Here is a 17,168-nt window from a genome sequence, read left to right as displayed (position 1 = left end):
AGTTCCACCCCCTTTTTTTTAGCGAGGATTATGATTATGCTTGGCGATAAAACAATATCAATATATATCGCAATAAACAATCGATATCAATAAAAAATGTGTTCGATAAAACGCTCGCTATTCTTTTTTTCTTGGTCATTGGAAGAGAGTGGAAGTTGCAAAGCAAGGTTGGTTGCATGAACAAAGGCACTCGCTTTCTGGTACCTGAGCAACGCAGGTGATCACTGATGAGTGGGAGTGACATGCTAACAGCCAATCAGGTAACTTGCATGGCGTTAGAAGAGATACCACAGTTACAGTTGCAAATCCAAGACATTAGATGGCAGTAGTGTATAGCTTATGGTGTTTTGTTTTTTTGTTGCGCCTTTAAAAGTGTTATTACTGTAAGTATTGTACTTATTACGCACCGGCTGTTTGATTGTAACGTGCATCTTGGCTGTAGTTATCATTAACAAACTTGGAGGTGTTGAAATCGACATGTAAAATTGCTAATGCTAAACAGTAGCATGTCAATAGCAAAGTCAATGCATATGAGTATCAAGCTAGCGCATTTTTGGAAAAGTGTAGCCTTACTTTACTTACGCTGTAGCATTTTTTGATTCAGTTTCTTTGATGGCATTGAAAACTGCAACATTACCTAGAGGCAGCGCAGCTGAGTCCGCTCTCAGTGCTGCTGGAGTGACCGAGAAGTGCAAAGTCGGCGACCAGGTGTGACAACACACGCAACCCAGGTACCGAAAGATGGCACCGTTGGATTTTATGTGAATCGTTTGGTGCCATAAAAGTACCGGGTTCAGTACCCATCCCTAAAGCTAAGATTACGTAAATGTCAGTCTACCTGTCCGAGGGATGTTGACATAAATGGGTTCCGCTGTGTTATGAGAAAATAGTTACAGCTATATACTTAGTTCCTACCTTGTCTGTTTCCACGGTTTCCACATGGAGCCCCTTGGGAAACCTGTCAGTCACAAGAAAGGAGGAATAAACAACCGACGAACCAATTAAGCAGAGGCGGCGGGAAAAAAAGCACACTCACTTCCTGTTGAGTGTCTGGTATATCAGCTTCCTCTGGAAACTGCCAAAAATCAGAAAGACATTCAACGAAAAAGAAAGCAATTGCAAGGTGGTAGACAACCACAATGCATCACTCGGGACATGAACGGGATTTTCTCATTTAGTACAATTAGAGGACAGTTATCTTACCCGGTGCATGACTCCAAGTCCACAGTCTTTTCTGTACCCGAGAAAAGCATCTCAACCTTCTCCCTGCATTGGGAAAAGCACTTCATAATTCCAAAAAAAAGACAACATCCCTTCTGCAGTGAGACTTTCTAAGCAACGGAGCCTCCGCCTTGCGCATTCCAAACTTACACTACTCTGTTGATGAAGTCTTTGTGCTCATCGGGTATGTGGGCGGGGCCTTTGGAGCAGGACGGCGAGATGAAGGAGGGCGTTCCCACGCCGTTAGCTTGTTGGCTCCGCCTCTCCTCGGTCTGCTCTCTCAGTTGGGCCTCTTCCTCCTGGTTCAGGTAAGGAATTCCTAAAACAGATATTTCAGTTTGTTTTGACTTAAAAGTAAATAATAAATAGTATTTTGCCAAATTTTTTCAGGAGGGGCACTACCCACGTTGATTAATCAACAGAAACACGATCCTGTTGTTGTAACTAAAAAGGGGTACCAAATCCTGTACATTTTTAGCATCTATCGAATCCCACCGGGCACCAATTCAAAATCCAACGGTGCCATGTTACGGTACTTGGGTTGCACGTGACGCCACGCCCTGCTCATCGCACTTTGGCCCCTGGCGATCACTCCAGCAGCACTGAGAGCGGCCTGGGCCAAACTACCTCTAGGTAATGTTGCAATTTTCAATACCAATAAAGTGATTAACTCAAAAAACACTTCACCTAGGTAAAGTAAGGTTCTACTTTTCCAAAAATGGGCTAGCTTGATGCTAATATACATTGGCTTTGCTACGGACATGCTACTTGTTAGCATTAGCGATTTCAACACCTGCAATTGTGATAATGAAAAGAACAACTAATGTTACATTCAAACTGCTGGTGCATAATAAGTACAATACTTACAGTATCGACACTTTTTAGGGTGCAACAGAAAACAGAAAAACACCATACACTATATACCACTGCCTATTTAGCTCTTGGACTTGCAACTGTAATTGCAACTCAATGTTATACTTGCAAATTATACGATAAAACTGGACAGCAGTTATAGTCAACTCATTTTAAATGTTGCAATAAAAAAAATAGATTTTTATCATCAAAAATAATATTTACTACTCAGTGGCCTAGTGGTTAGAGTGTCCGCCCTGAGATCGGTAGGTTGTGAGTTTAAACCCCGGCCGAGTCATACCAAAGACTATAAAAAAAAATGGGACCCATTACCTCCCTGCTTGGCACTCAGCATCAAGGGTTGGAATTGGGGTTAAATTACCAAAAATGATTCCCGGGCACGGCCACCGCTGCTGCTCACTGCTCCCCTCACCTCCCAGGGGGTGAACAAGGGGATGGGTCAAATGCAGAGGACACATTTCACCACACCTAGTGTGTGTGTGACAATCATTGGTACTTTAACTTTAACCTAACACACACAAAAGTACCAAAAATTGGTTCGGTATCAATTCCCAGGTATCGGGAATTGTAACCGTATTGGTTCAAATGTGAACGATACCATCCCTAGTTGTGACTGTGACTATTCCTGCTTTCCAACAGATACAATGCCCATTAATATGATCTAAGGGGAGAAATATTGGACCAAAAACACAACTTTAAAGGCCTACTGAAACCCACTACTACCGACCACGCAGTCTGATAGTTTATATATCAATGATGAAATCTTAACATTGCAACACATGCCTTAACATTGCAACACATGCCAATAACTTATAAAGTGCAATTTTAAATTTCCCACTAAACTTCCGGTTGAAAATGTCTATGTATGATGACGTATGCGCGTGACGTCAATCGTTGAAACGGGAAGTATGCGGACACATTGAATCCTATACAAAAAACTCTGTTTTCAACTCAAAATTCCACAGTATTCTGGACATCTGTGTTGGTGAATCTTTTGCAAATTGTTTAATGAACAATGAAGACTGCAAAGAAGAAAGTTGTAGGTGGGATCGGTGTATTAGCGGCGGACTACAGCAACACAACCAGGAGGACTGAGAGATGGATAGCAGACGCGCTAGCCGCCGAACTGACCTTAACTTCCTCCGTCTCCGGGCCACCGACCGCATCTGTGATCAGGTGAAGTCCTTCGTCGCACCGTCGATCGCTGGAACGCAGGTGAGCACGGGTGTTGATGAGCAGATAAGGGCTGGCTGGCGTAGGTAGATAGCTAATGTTTTTAGCATAGCTCTGTGAGGTCCGGTTGCTAAGTTAGCTTCAATGGCGTCGTTAGCAACAGCATTGTAACCTTCGCCAGGCTGGAAAGCATTAACCGTGTAGTTACATGTCCATGGTTTAAAAGTATTGTTTCTATCTATCCTTCCAGTCAGGGGTTTATTTCTTTTGTTTCTATATGCAGTTAAGCACGATGCTATCACGTTAGCTCCGTAGCTAAAGTGTTTCGCCGATGTATTGTCGTGGAGATAAAAGTTACTGTGAATGTCCATTTCGCGTTCTCGACTCTCATTTTCAAGAGGATATAGTATCCGAGGTGGTTTAAAATACAAATCCGTGATCCACAATAGAAAAAGGAGAGAGTGTGGAATCCAATGAGCCAACTTGTACCTAAGTTACGGTCAGAGCGAAAAAAGATATGTCTTGCACTGCATTCTAGTCCTTCACTCTAACGTTCCTCATCCACAAATCTTTCATCCTCGCTCAAATTAATGGGGTAATCGTCGCTTTCTCGGTCCGAATCGCTCTAGCTGCATTGAAAACAATGGGGAAATGTGAGGAGCCTTTCAACTGTTGACGTCATGCTACTTCCGGTACAGGCAAGGATTTTTTTTTATCAGCGACCAAAAGTTGCAACTTTATCGTCGATGTTCTCTACTAAATCCTTTCAGCAAAAATATGGCAATATCGCGAAATGATCAAGTATGACACATAGAATGGATCTGCTATCCCCGTTTAAATTTAAAAAATTCATTTCAGTAGGCCTTTAAGGGGTTACTTGTTTGCTATTGCAAAAACACTTTTTAGCACAATCGCATTGGCGTACTTGGTGTTGATTTACCATTCCAAACTGAACTGAACTGGACCAAATGGGAACAAATGTGGCTGAACGGCTAAGCTTTACTCACCGTTACAGAAGACCTTGTTGAAGTCAAAGCCTTGACTGGCCAGGAAGTCAATACTGGAACTCTAAAATAATAAAATAACATCACCACAAATAAATAAATGTTTTAACTTACAATACAATACCGATAATTGAGCCGTGAGTATTGGTCGATACGATATCAACAGGAATCATACATACTGTATTATTCTGTAGTAGTGTGCAACGTTGGAAAAGGTTTGATTTAGTGGAATTAGTCACACCAAGAACGAAAGGTAAATATTTATTATTAACCATCTGGAAACAACTTGCGTCCTTTGTCTGCTGGCCAATCAGAAGGGTTTAAGGAAACAGCGGGTTTGTGTGTGCTACAGTGGAGGCAGCCAGTACGGCAATAACAAACTTGCTCCTTGGAAAACGTTTTAACAATCACGAGGCCTGAGCCAATTCTCAATATGTCAATCAATCGAACAAAAAAGAAAATTAAGTCGAAATACTTTGCCATTGATAAACTGCTATGTACAAACCCCGTTTCCATATGAGTTGGGAAATAGTGTTAGATGTAAATATAAACGGAATACAATGATTTGCAAATCATTTTCAACCCATATTCAGTTGAATATGCTACAAAGACAACAAATTTGATGTTCAAACTGATAAACTTTTTTTTTTTTTTGCAAATAATCATTAACTTTAGAATTTGATGCCAGCAACATGTGACAAAGAAGTTGGGAAAGGTGGCAATAAATACTGATAAAGTTGAGGAATGCTCATCAAACACTTATTTGGAACATCCCACAGGTGAATAGGAAAATTGGGAACAGGTGGGTGCCATGATTGGGTATAAAAGTAGATTCCATGAAATGCTCAGTCATTCACAAACAAGGATGGGGCGAGGGTCACCACTTTGTCAACAAATGCGTGAGCAAATTCTTGAACAGTTTAAGAAAAACCTTTCTCAACCAGCTATTGCAAGGAATTTATGGATTTCACCATCTACGGTCCGTAATATCATCAAAGGGTTCAGAGAATCTGGAGAAATCACTGCACGTAAGCAGCTAAGCCTGTGACCTTCGATCCCTCAGGCTGTACTGCATCAACAAGCGACATCAGTGTGTAAAGGATATCACCACATGGGCTCAGGAACACCTCAGAAACCCACTGTCAGTAACTACAGTTGGTCGCTACATCTGTAAGTGCAAGTTAAAACTCTCCTATGCAAGGCGAAAACCGTTTATCAACAACACCCAGAAATGCCGTCGGCTTCGCTGGGCCTGAGCTCATCTAAGATGGACTGATACAAAGTGGAAAAGTGTTCTGTGGTCCGACCAGTCCGCATTTCAAATTGTTTTTGGAAACTGTGGACGTCGTGTCCTCCGGACCAAAGAGGAAAAGAACCATCCGGATTGTTATAGGCGCAAAGTTGAAAAGCCAGCATCTGTGATGGTATGGGGGTGTATTAGTGCCCAAGACATAGGTAACTTACACATCTGTGAAGGCGCCATTAATGCTGAAAGGTACATACCGGTTTTGGAGCAACATATGTTGCCATCCAAGCAACGTTACCATGGACGCCCCTGCTTATTTCAGCAAGACAATGCCAAGCCACATGTTACATCAACGTGGCTTCATAGTAAAAGAGTGCGGGTACTAGACTGGCCTGCCTGTAGTCCAGACCTGTCTCCCATTGAAAATGTGTGGCGCATTATGAAGCCTAAAATACCACAACGGAGACCCCCGGACTGTTGAACAACTTAATCTGTACATCGAGCAAAAATGGGAAAGAATTCCACCTGACAAGCTTAAAAAATGTGTCTGCTCAGTTCCCAAACGTTTACTGAGTGTTGTTAAAAGGAAAGGCCATGTAACACAGTGGTGAACATGCCCTTTCCCAACTACTTTGGCACGTGTTACAACCATAAATGATAAATGATAAATGGGTTATACTTGTATAGCGCTTTTCTACCTTCAAGGTACTCAAAGCACTTTGACAGTATTTCCACATTTACCCATTCACACACTGATGGTGGGAGCTGCCATGCAAGGCGCTAACCAGCAGCCATCAGGAGCAAGGGTGAAGTGTCTTGCCCAAGGACACAACGGACGTGACTAGGATGGTAGAAGGTGGGGATTGAACCCCAGTAACCAGCAACCTTCCGATTGCTGGCACGGCCACTCTACCAACTTCGCCACGGCGTCCCATGAAATTCTAAGTTAATTATTATTTGCAAAAAATAAATAAAATGTATTAGTTTGAACATCAAATATATTGTCTTTGTAGTGCATTCAATTTAATATGGGTTGAAAATGATTTGCAAATCATTGTATTCCTTTTATATTTACATCTAACACAATTTCCCAACTCATATGGAAACGGGGTTTGCACATCTGTGGTGGTTGTCTTGGTCAACAGGCTCTCAGAACGTGTATTTCACAGTAGAATTAACTGAACGCAGTGAGTCCTCTCCTCAGTCATTCACAATCTTTGTCTTGGTGAGCGGAGAGAAAGACTGCCTGCTTACATAGACAGGAAGCACGTACAGAGAGCTTTGCTCCTCGCGACTCACTAGTGAGAAGTTCCGCAAAGTAACAAAAATTAAGAGGAAAAAAAATAAGATTACGGAGCCAAATGTCCCATTGTGGGAATATTTCAGCTTCAAAATTGGATGGGCAATATGAGCCCATCAACACGGGCGAATGAGCGAGAATGCCGGTATGATGTGATGGTAACTACCCGACGTAGTATTTCGAACTGAAAAAATAAAAAAGCACTTTAAGATGTTGAATATTTAGGTTACATTTTTGCATACAAAGATGAGTCCATTTTATTTTCTTTGTTTATTTAAGATAACGTTATTTACCTTTCAATTACAGTACAATGGTATACAATTCTACAGTAATGAGAAATAAACGTTTATATCATTTTAAATGGTTACTTGCATTATTATTATAAATTATAATTCAATATCCGATTAGTCGACTACTCGTTAAGATAATGGTTGACTAATTTGCAGCTAATTGACAGCTTATCAGTAACCTGTCTTCCTTAACTTGTTACTTTCGCAGTTTTATGCATTTAAATGTATAAATATAAAAATAGCAAACTGAATTGCAATTGCAAATAGTTTTTTTCTCAAAATCTTGCAGCCCTAGTGGGGTGGTAATTGGTTTAGTGAAACCTAGTAGTCCAATGCATTAGGTTAAGCTCATGACAAAGTAAATAGAATGATGCGGACACGTTTGTTACCGGACACTTTCTAATACCTTAGTAGACTTTGTACTTGCAAGTAATATGCAACTGTAATTATTTGATACTCATATTGACAACTGTGCTGTTCTAGACTGCAATATTGTTAAATTAAGGGCACTTATGTATGTCTGGCTTGTGCGCTAAGTTGTTGTGTAGCTGCGAGAATACATGACTTGACTAAAATAGAAAAAAAAAAAAAATGTTGTCTTCAATCGGAGGACATTCAGATGTTAACTGGCTGTCAAGTAAATAACTGCAGGACTGCTTGTATCGCAGCGATTATATCAAAGATTTTAGATGCAAGCCCAAACAATGCGATACTTGTTTTTTGCAGATATCGGACCGGAATACCTTTAATAATGGCAATGAGAATAACAATAATAACAACAATAATAATAATAATAATACTACAGTGGAACACGTTTATGGTGAGGGCCCTCAGACTGGCGTCGACATAAGCAAAACTAACAAACAAACTAAACATTTTAGTGATAAAAAGAAGAACACAATGGACTGGCACTTGATGAGTTTCTCTACACTGACGGGTTGTCTACATAAAAAGGGACCGACTGTAACAACGACATTGTAAATGAGATTGTAAAATGGCAGCGTGGAGGAAAAGACGTGACGACTTACTTGACAGATGAACTTGATGTCGGGAGACGATCGGTTGAATGGTTTGGGGAAAACGTAAAAGTTAAAAGTCTTTGTGATGTACCTGCAGACAGAGACAGTGTAACATTGTTTTTATGCTTTCATATTAACAGTGGTTGGCTTGATTGTACACATGTGTGACAGTTAAGGGTAAAATGTAATTTTAGAACACTCCTGGTGCAGTTAAAAAAGGTTGCGTATGTCCACAGTTTGACCCTGGAACTGATTATTCCCATTTAAATTATTGTCTATGAAGACAAATGGATTCCAAATGGAAACAACCTTCCATGAACGGATTGTGTTCAACTTTACGAGGTTCCATTGTAACACTGATCCCTCCTGCTGTCTTCTTATTCTCTGGCAGACCAGGAGTATTATGTGTTTATGAGCACCAATACATGAATGGTAAACACCGACTTCTACAACAACAATAAAAAACAATGCTAAATTAATACCTCAGAAGTAACGTTATTATTTTTGTACAAGGCATATAATTTTGATGCAGTTCTTGCGTTCTCATTCGGTTGTCCATGTGTCCCTAATGAACTGACCCGTGAGTTATAAAACCCCATCAGCCGGTTTCCTACACAAAAGCACTTAAGAATTCAGACTGTCGGACACAATTCACTTACTTGGACTCTTTCTGGTCATAGTTGAAGGTGCACAGTCCAAACTGGAAGAGCAGAAAGTCCATGGAATGCTTTTGAGAACAGAGAAGGAAGACACCAAATGTTTAGAGCAGTGGTCGCCATACCCATTTATTGAGAGTCACTTATTAAGTCGGGCAATGCTATCCAATCAACCTTAAGTCCTGGCTGTTAACTCACTGTCCAGCGCTGCTCTTAAGGCAGGGTTTCCTCAACATGTAAATGATCGTGGTGCACTGCCACTGCAAGATAAATGGCGCCACACCTTCAAAATAAGTTTTTTTTCCATGAAAACATTTTTTTCTCTCCAATTAATACAAATGTAAGTAATATATTGTATGAATGGATGTACTGTATATAGTCTATTATTTACGTACTATTAATCATAAGTTTAAAAAACATCTCAAATCTCAAAACTGCTCCTCTATACTTTATTTTGGAAACAAAAACAGCACCTGATTGGAGTTGACACCTGGCCAAAGTAAAGAAAGAAAGTTGAAGAGAGAGGAAATTCAAGTTAATTCAGCTATTTCTTGTTCAAGCCTGTGTAAACTACCCTAATTATTTTGACATTATTACAGACAATAATGTCTAACTTTACACTGTGTGTGTCTTAGAACCTCCGTTTGGTCGTCTCTGTGTGGGAGAACCCCCGTGTGTGTGTTCTGGCAATGCTTACCTAATGGGGACATCGCTCTGTTTACACCAGGGGTGTCAAACTCAAATACAGAGTGGGCCAAAATTTTAAACTGAACAAAGCCGCGGGCCAAGGTTGAACAAATTAACCTTTTAATAGGGACCCAAACAAGTTTTGCATTGAATATTGAACAAGCAAGACCTATATAACTTTATAGTGACATGCAAAATCGAGTTTCAAATAATAATAATAATTTAAAAATATCAATGGCATATCAAATACAATTTAAATAATGAATGCCTCGTTTCTATTTGCAGCCTTCTGAGGTAAATATCAACATTAACTTTTTCCACAGGCTAAAAAATTAGAAAAGAAAATAACAATGAATAAACCAACCATTCAGGACTTTAAACTGCTCAGTTTGCAACACACTGATCTAATCTGATGTGCCCAAGCCAGATACCTGGCATCTTTTCTTGGATGCTAGTTCATTAATGTCAGGGCTCAGGCTTTGAGCTGAGGAAACCTTCATTATCGAACGAAGTTGTTCATCGGTCATTATATCTCGTAGTCCACCCGGACCACAGTCTTGGGGGCGTGCCTTAAAGGCACTGCGTTTAACCTCCTCTACGAGCTGTCGTCACATCTGCTTTTCATCCATTCTAACAACGTGCCGGCCCAGTCACAAGATATGTGCGGCTTCTGTACGCACACTCACTTGAATGCAATGCATACTTGACCAACAGCGATACAGGTTACACTGAAGGTGCCCGTAAAAATAACTTTAACAATGTTAGAAATATACGCCACACTGTAAATCCACAACAAACAAGAATGACAAACACATTTCGAGAGAACATCAGCACCGTAACACAACATAAACACAACAAAACAAATACCCAGAATCCCATGCAGCCCTAACTCTTCCGGGCTACAATATACACCCCCGCTACTACCAGACACCCCCTCGCCCCCCTCCGTGCGTCGGTTGAGGTGGGCGGGGTTGGGTGGTAGCGGGGGTGTATATTGCAGCCCGGAAGAGTTAGGGCTGCATGGGATTCTGGGTATTTGAAAGAGGACAGCTGTAGTGCTGTATTCTGAGGATCATGTCATATTTAATTTGAACTAAAAAATTTTTTTTTAATTTTTTTTATATAAATGGTCTTCAGTAGTCACGTACAAATTTGTGTGAATTATGCAAAATTATTTAAATTTGGTCCCCATGAACTTAACTCTTTTTCCTCAGGGTCCCCAGTATGAATGATCAGCACATTACTTCATCAATCCAGAGATTTAACTGGGCAGTGGCCATTTTACCAGCATTTTTTATGCCTCCACAACCTGTAGAAAGGGTGGTCCCCACAAGTGATGATCAAAAACTTGGTCCCCATTCCAAATGATAAGCATGTGTGTGTGTGTGTGCTTTCTCCCACGTTCCAAAAATATGCATGTTAGGTTTATTGTAGACCGTAAATTGTCCATAGATATGAATGTGAGTGTGAATGATTATTTGTCTATATGAGCCCTGCGATCGTCCATGCTCATTTTGGTTAGCCTGTCAATGAGTTTGTCCATTGTACGTGAGCATCAAGCTGGCGCCATTAGAGCTCAACCATCATCCTGCATAACTGTACTACTTTTTGCAGTTTATTCCAAACTACATTTTCAAAACAAAACATGAAATAATACTTAACAGTAGAGATGTCCGATAATGGCTTTTTTGCCGATATCCGATATTCCGATATTGTCCAACTCTTAATTACTGATACCGATATCAACTGATTAGGGATGATGTTTGATAAGAAATTATCGAGTTCGAGCCCATTATCGAATCCTCTTATCGAACCGATTCCTTATCGATTCTCTTATCGAATCCAGATAGGTTGTTGTATATGGAAAAAAACACAATATTTAGTTTAACAAAAGCTCACTTTTATTTTATAAGAAAAAAACAAAATAAATAAATATTGACTGTTACCCCCCTAAAAAAATAAAAATAAATATTGACTGTCGTTACCCAAAGTATAGTAAGTGGGATTTTTCAGAAAAACAAATATATACACTAACACAAAAACAACCTGTCTCTGTGATCACTATAGGTGAATAGCCATGCCTTGAGTCGTTTTTTCCGGTCCATTATTTTTGCTGCTTGTGTGACATCACAGGAAATGACGTAGCTCAGTCATTAGACTGAGCTATGTCATTTCCTGTGACGTCCCACAGGGCATTTCTTGTGGGACGGCATTTGTTCCCAGTGATTCGAATAAAGAACCAACTCTTTTTCTTTACAATAGTGGCCTCGATAACGGGAACCGGTTCTCAAAAAGGGATTCGAGTCCATGGAATCGGTTCTTTTCTTATCAAACGGTTTTTTTCTTATCGAACAACCGGGAGAACCGGTTTCGAAAATCATCCCTACAACTGATACTGATATACACAGTCGTGGAATTAACACATTATTATGCCTAATTTTGATGTGATGCCCCGCTGGATGCATTAAACAATGTAACAAGGTTTTCCAAAATAAATCAACTCAAGTTATGGAAAGAAATGCCAACATGGCACTGCCATATTTATTATTGAAGTCACAAAGTGCATTCTTTTTTTTTAACATGCCTAGCGGGGGTGTTTATTGTAGCGTCCCGGAAGAGTTAGTGCTGCAAGGGGTTCTGGGTATTTGTTCTGTTGTGTTACGGTGCGGATGTTCTCCCGAAATGTGTTTGTCATTCTTGTTTGGTGTGGGTTCACAGTGGGGCGCATATTTGTAACAGTGTTAAAGTTGTTTATACGGCTACCCTCAGCGTGACCTGTATGGCTGTTGACCAAGTATGCCTTGTATTCACTTGTGAGTGTGTTAAAAGCTGTAGATACAATGTGACTGGGCCGGCACGCAAAGGCAGTGCCTTCAAAGTTTATTGGCGCTCTGTACTTCTTCCTACGTCCGTGTACACAGCGGTGTTTCAAAAAGTCATACATTTTACTTTTTGAAACCGATACCGATAATTTTGAAACCGATACCGATAATTTCCGATATTACATTTTAAAGCATTTATCGGCCGATAATATCAGCAGTCCGATATTATCGGACATCCCTACTTAACAGATCATGTAATATGATTGCTCATGTTTTTCAGTCTGTACAGATTGGTGTCCTATCACAATGTGTTGTGTATTACACACTCAAAAGCCATTCAGCTGCTGATGCCAAAAGATAACTTACCTCTTGCTGTAGCTAGTTTATGGCTGAAACTGCACGCTGATGTGTTAGTACGCTACAAAAACGGTCCCTCTGTTTTCACTCTTACAATAACAATGTTGCTACAGCTTAGTTATTATACAGGTTACAAAACGTAAATGAAGTATTGTTGGCGGTTTTTGGATGCATTTTTAAAGTGATTTAGAGCCAGAGTGGATTGCTCCCATTAGCTGCAGATTTTGTAACTGCAATAACGCACGCAGTATGTACAAAACTGTTACATCACTGTTGGCGCTTGCAAGTGCTCGTCTCCTACCTTTTTGAGCTTGGTGTAGCGTTCCTCGGGCGTGTCCAGCCCGTTGGTGAGTGCACTGACGCTGGGGCCATCGCTGATTCCTGCGGCAGCACAAAGACAACCATCACACATGCACAAAAACAACCATAGACACCAACGCAACCATCACTGGCGCACACACCGACAACAATCACAGGTGCACACACAAACAACCATGCACACCAACTCAACCATCGCACACCAACAAAACCATGCACACCAGCACAACCACGTACACCATCACACACCAACAACAATGCACACCAGCACAACTATCAAACAAACAACCATGCACACCAACACAACCATTGCACACCAACACATTACACTTGCACACCAACACAAGTACACACAAAACAACAATGCACAAGTGCACACACCAACACAACCGTCACAAGTTCACACAAACCAAATCATGCACACCAACACAACCATGACATGTGCAAATTGACAACCATCACACACCAACACACATGCACAACAATCACAAGTGCACACACCAACACAACAATGCACACCAACACAATCATCACACATGAACACAAACAACCATGCACACAAACACAACCATCACACGTGCACACTAACACAACCATCGCACACAAACACAACTGTCACACGTGCACATCAACAACAATGCACACCAAAACAACCATCACATGTGCACACAAACAACTATGAACTATCACACATGCACACAAACTACTATCACACGTGCACACAAACTACTATCACACGTGCACACAAACAACCATGAACTATCACACATGCACACAAACAACCATGCACACTAACACAACCATTACACGCCAGCACATTACATGTGCACAACCATCACAAGTGCACACACATAAACAACAATGCACACGTGCACAAACAAACACGCACACCAACACAACCATCACAAGTTCACACAAACCAAATCATGCACACCAACACAACCATGACATGTGCACATTGACAACCATCACACACCAACACACATGCACAACCATCACAAGTGCACACACCAACACAACAATGCACACCAACACAACCATCACGCACAACAACACTACCATTACACGCCAACACATTACACGTGCACAACCATCACAAGTGCACACACAAAAACAACAATGCATACGTGCACACACAAACACGCACACCAACACAAGTTCACACAAACGAAATCATGCACACCACAAGTGCACACACCAACACAACCATCACACATGGACACAAACACATGCACACACCAACACAACCATCATACATGCACACAAACACATGCACACACCAACACAACCATCACACATTGACACAAACGACCATGCACACCGACACAACCATCACACGTACACACAAACCAAATTATACACACTAACACAACCATCAGTCATGCACACTAACACAACTATCACACACCAACACAACCATCACATGTGCACACTGACACTACATCATATGTGCACATTGCAACAACCATCACACACCAACACACGTGCACACACTAGCAACAATGCACACCAACACAACCATCAAACAAACAACCATGCATACCAACACAACCATCACACCTGCACACCAACACATTACACAACCATCACATCAAGTACACACAAACACAACAATGCACACGTGCACACACAAACATGCACACCAACACCACGATCACAAGTTCACACAAACCAAATCATGCACGCCAACGCTCGTGCGCAACCATCACAAGTACACACAAAAACAACAATGCACACGTGCACACCCAAACAACAGTCACACAAACCAAATCATGCACACCAACACAACCATGACATGTGCACATTGACAGCCATCACACACCAACACACTTGCACAACCATCACAAGTGCACACACCAACACAACAATGCACACCAACACAACCATCACACAAACAACCATGCACACAAACACAACCGTCACACGGGCACACTAACACAACCATCGCACACCAACACAACCGTCACACAAACAATGCACACCAATACAACCATCACACATGCACACAAACAACCATGAACTATCACACGTGCACACAAACAACTATCACACGTGCACACAAACAACCATGAACTATCACACATGCACACAAACAACTATCACATGTGCACACAAACAACCATGAACTATCACGCATGCACACAAACAACCATGCACACCAACACAACCATCACACATGAACACAAACAATCATGCACACCAACACAACCATCACACATGAACACAAACAATGCACACCAACACAACCATCACACGTGCACACTAACACAACCATCGCACACCAACACAACCGTCACACGTGCACACAAACAACAATGCACACCAACACAACATCACACGTGCACACAAACAACCATCCAGTCCAACACAACGCACGTACACACAAACCAAATCATGCACAAACACAGCCATCAGACATGCACACTAACACAACTATCATGCACCAACACAACCATCACATGTGCACATTGACACTACCCACATTTGTGCACATTGCAACAACCGTCACACACCAACACACATGCACACCATCCCAAACATCACACGTGCACACAAACAATGCACACCAACAAAACCATCACACACACAACCATGCATACCAACACAACCATCACACACGCACACAAACAATGCACACCAACAAAACCATCACACACACAACCATGCATACCAACACAACCATCACACACGCACACCAACACATTACACGTGCACAACCATCACAAGTGCACACACAAAAACAACAATGCACACACCAACACAACCAAATCCTGCACACCAACACAACCATGACATGTGCACATTGACAACCATCACACACGCACAACCAACACAACCATCACACATGGACACAAACACATGCAAACACCAACACAACTATCACACATGCACACACCAACACATGCACACAAACAACCATGCACACCAACACAACCGCCACACGTGCACACAAACAACAATGCACACCAACACAACCATCACACGTGCACACAAACAACCATGAACTATCACACATGCACACAAACAACCATCCAGTCCAACACATCACACGTACACACAAACCAAATCCTGCACACCAACACAACCATCAGACATGCACACTAACACAACTATCACGCACCAACACAACCATCACATGTGCACATTGACACTACCCACATTTGTGCACATTGCAACAACCGTCACACACCAACACACATTCACACCAGCACAACCATGCACACCATCCCAAACATCACACGTGCACACACAAACAACAATGCACACACACAACCATGCATACCAACACAACCATCACACATGCACACCAACACATTACACGTGCACAACCATCACAAGTGCACACACAAAAACAACAATGCACACACCAACACAACCATCACAAGTTCACACAAACCAAATCATGCACACCAACACAACCATGACATGTGCACATTGACAACCATCACGCACCAACACACGTGCACAACTATCACAAGTGCACACACCAACACAACCATCAGACGTGGACACAAACACATGCACACACAAACACAACTACCACACGTGCACATCAGCAGTGGATCCTTGCCACCGAGCATTGTTGGAACATTCACCTGAAAACTCTCCATCGATGGCAAGAAAGTCAGCCTCTTCTATTGCGGTGTACACGAAGTTTAAACAGTCCTTAAAACCTTGAAGATGCAGAAAGTGGAGGTTAGTGCATCCATGGAATAATTCCAAAGCCTTTTTTAATCGCTACTAGCTTAGCCAGCTAGCATGCTAACCTGCTATACGCACGCGCTAAAGCAAAAGGGAGTCGCGCACATTTTCTCAAGCTTCACTGTGTTACTTTGACCTCCCTAAATATATCTACTAGTGAACATAAAAAAATACATAGTTTGTGAGAGAGAAACTTACATTTGCGTGTCACCTCCATCCTGACACGACGACTCGGACCGGCTGACAGCTAACAGTTGCTAGCACAACTCCTTTGGCTTTTATGGTGCGTTCAAGTTGCACCGGGAATTCAGACTTCAAACAGTTGGACGCCCACCACAACTTCTGAGATAAGAATATAATATGAAAAAGACACACTATATATATATATATATATATATATATATATATATATATATATATATATATATATATATATATATATATATATATATATATATATATATATATATATATATATATATGTTTACCTTTGAGTTCTA

At 41.3% G+C, this 17,168-nt stretch overlaps 1 protein-coding gene and 1 long non-coding RNA gene across 2 annotated transcripts in view; one reads left to right on the top strand and one right to left on the bottom strand.

Annotated features, from left to right (window-relative positions):
• parn (poly(A)-specific ribonuclease (deadenylation nuclease)) overlaps positions 1 to 17,010 on the bottom strand; it is a 33,173-nt gene extending 16,163 nt beyond the window's left edge. Inside the window, exons 1-10 of the mRNA XM_062026585.1 lie at positions 16,867 to 17,010; positions 16,563 to 16,640; positions 12,950 to 13,029; positions 8,786 to 8,853; positions 8,136 to 8,217; positions 4,275 to 4,335; positions 1,372 to 1,540; positions 1,204 to 1,266; positions 1,037 to 1,075; positions 916 to 958 (exon numbers count right to left, since the gene is read on the bottom strand). Of these exons, the coding sequence (XP_061882569.1) occupies positions 916 to 958; positions 1,037 to 1,075; positions 1,204 to 1,266; positions 1,372 to 1,540; positions 4,275 to 4,335; positions 8,136 to 8,217; positions 8,786 to 8,853; positions 12,950 to 13,029; positions 16,563 to 16,640; positions 16,867 to 16,885 (702 nt within the window). The 5' untranslated portion in view covers positions 16,886 to 17,010. The remainder of the gene's footprint in view (positions 1 to 915; positions 959 to 1,036; positions 1,076 to 1,203; positions 1,267 to 1,371; positions 1,541 to 4,274; positions 4,336 to 8,135; positions 8,218 to 8,785; positions 8,854 to 12,949; positions 13,030 to 16,562; positions 16,641 to 16,866) is intronic.
• The window catches only part of LOC133633844 (uncharacterized), a 42,572-nt gene continuing 41,947 nt past the window's right edge, over positions 16,544 to 17,168 (top strand). Inside the window, exon 1 of the long non-coding RNA XR_009821840.1 lies at positions 16,544 to 16,662. This is a non-coding gene — a long non-coding RNA (uncharacterized LOC133633844). The remainder of the gene's footprint in view (positions 16,663 to 17,168) is intronic.

The sequence above is a fragment of the Entelurus aequoreus genome, linkage group LG18 (genome assembly GCF_033978785.1).
Source record: "Entelurus aequoreus isolate RoL-2023_Sb linkage group LG18, RoL_Eaeq_v1.1, whole genome shotgun sequence".
Lineage (NCBI taxonomy): Eukaryota > Metazoa > Chordata > Actinopteri > Syngnathiformes > Syngnathidae > Entelurus > Entelurus aequoreus.
Note: the sequence above shows the minus strand (reverse complement) of the source record. Positions and strands in the feature narration are given on the sequence as shown.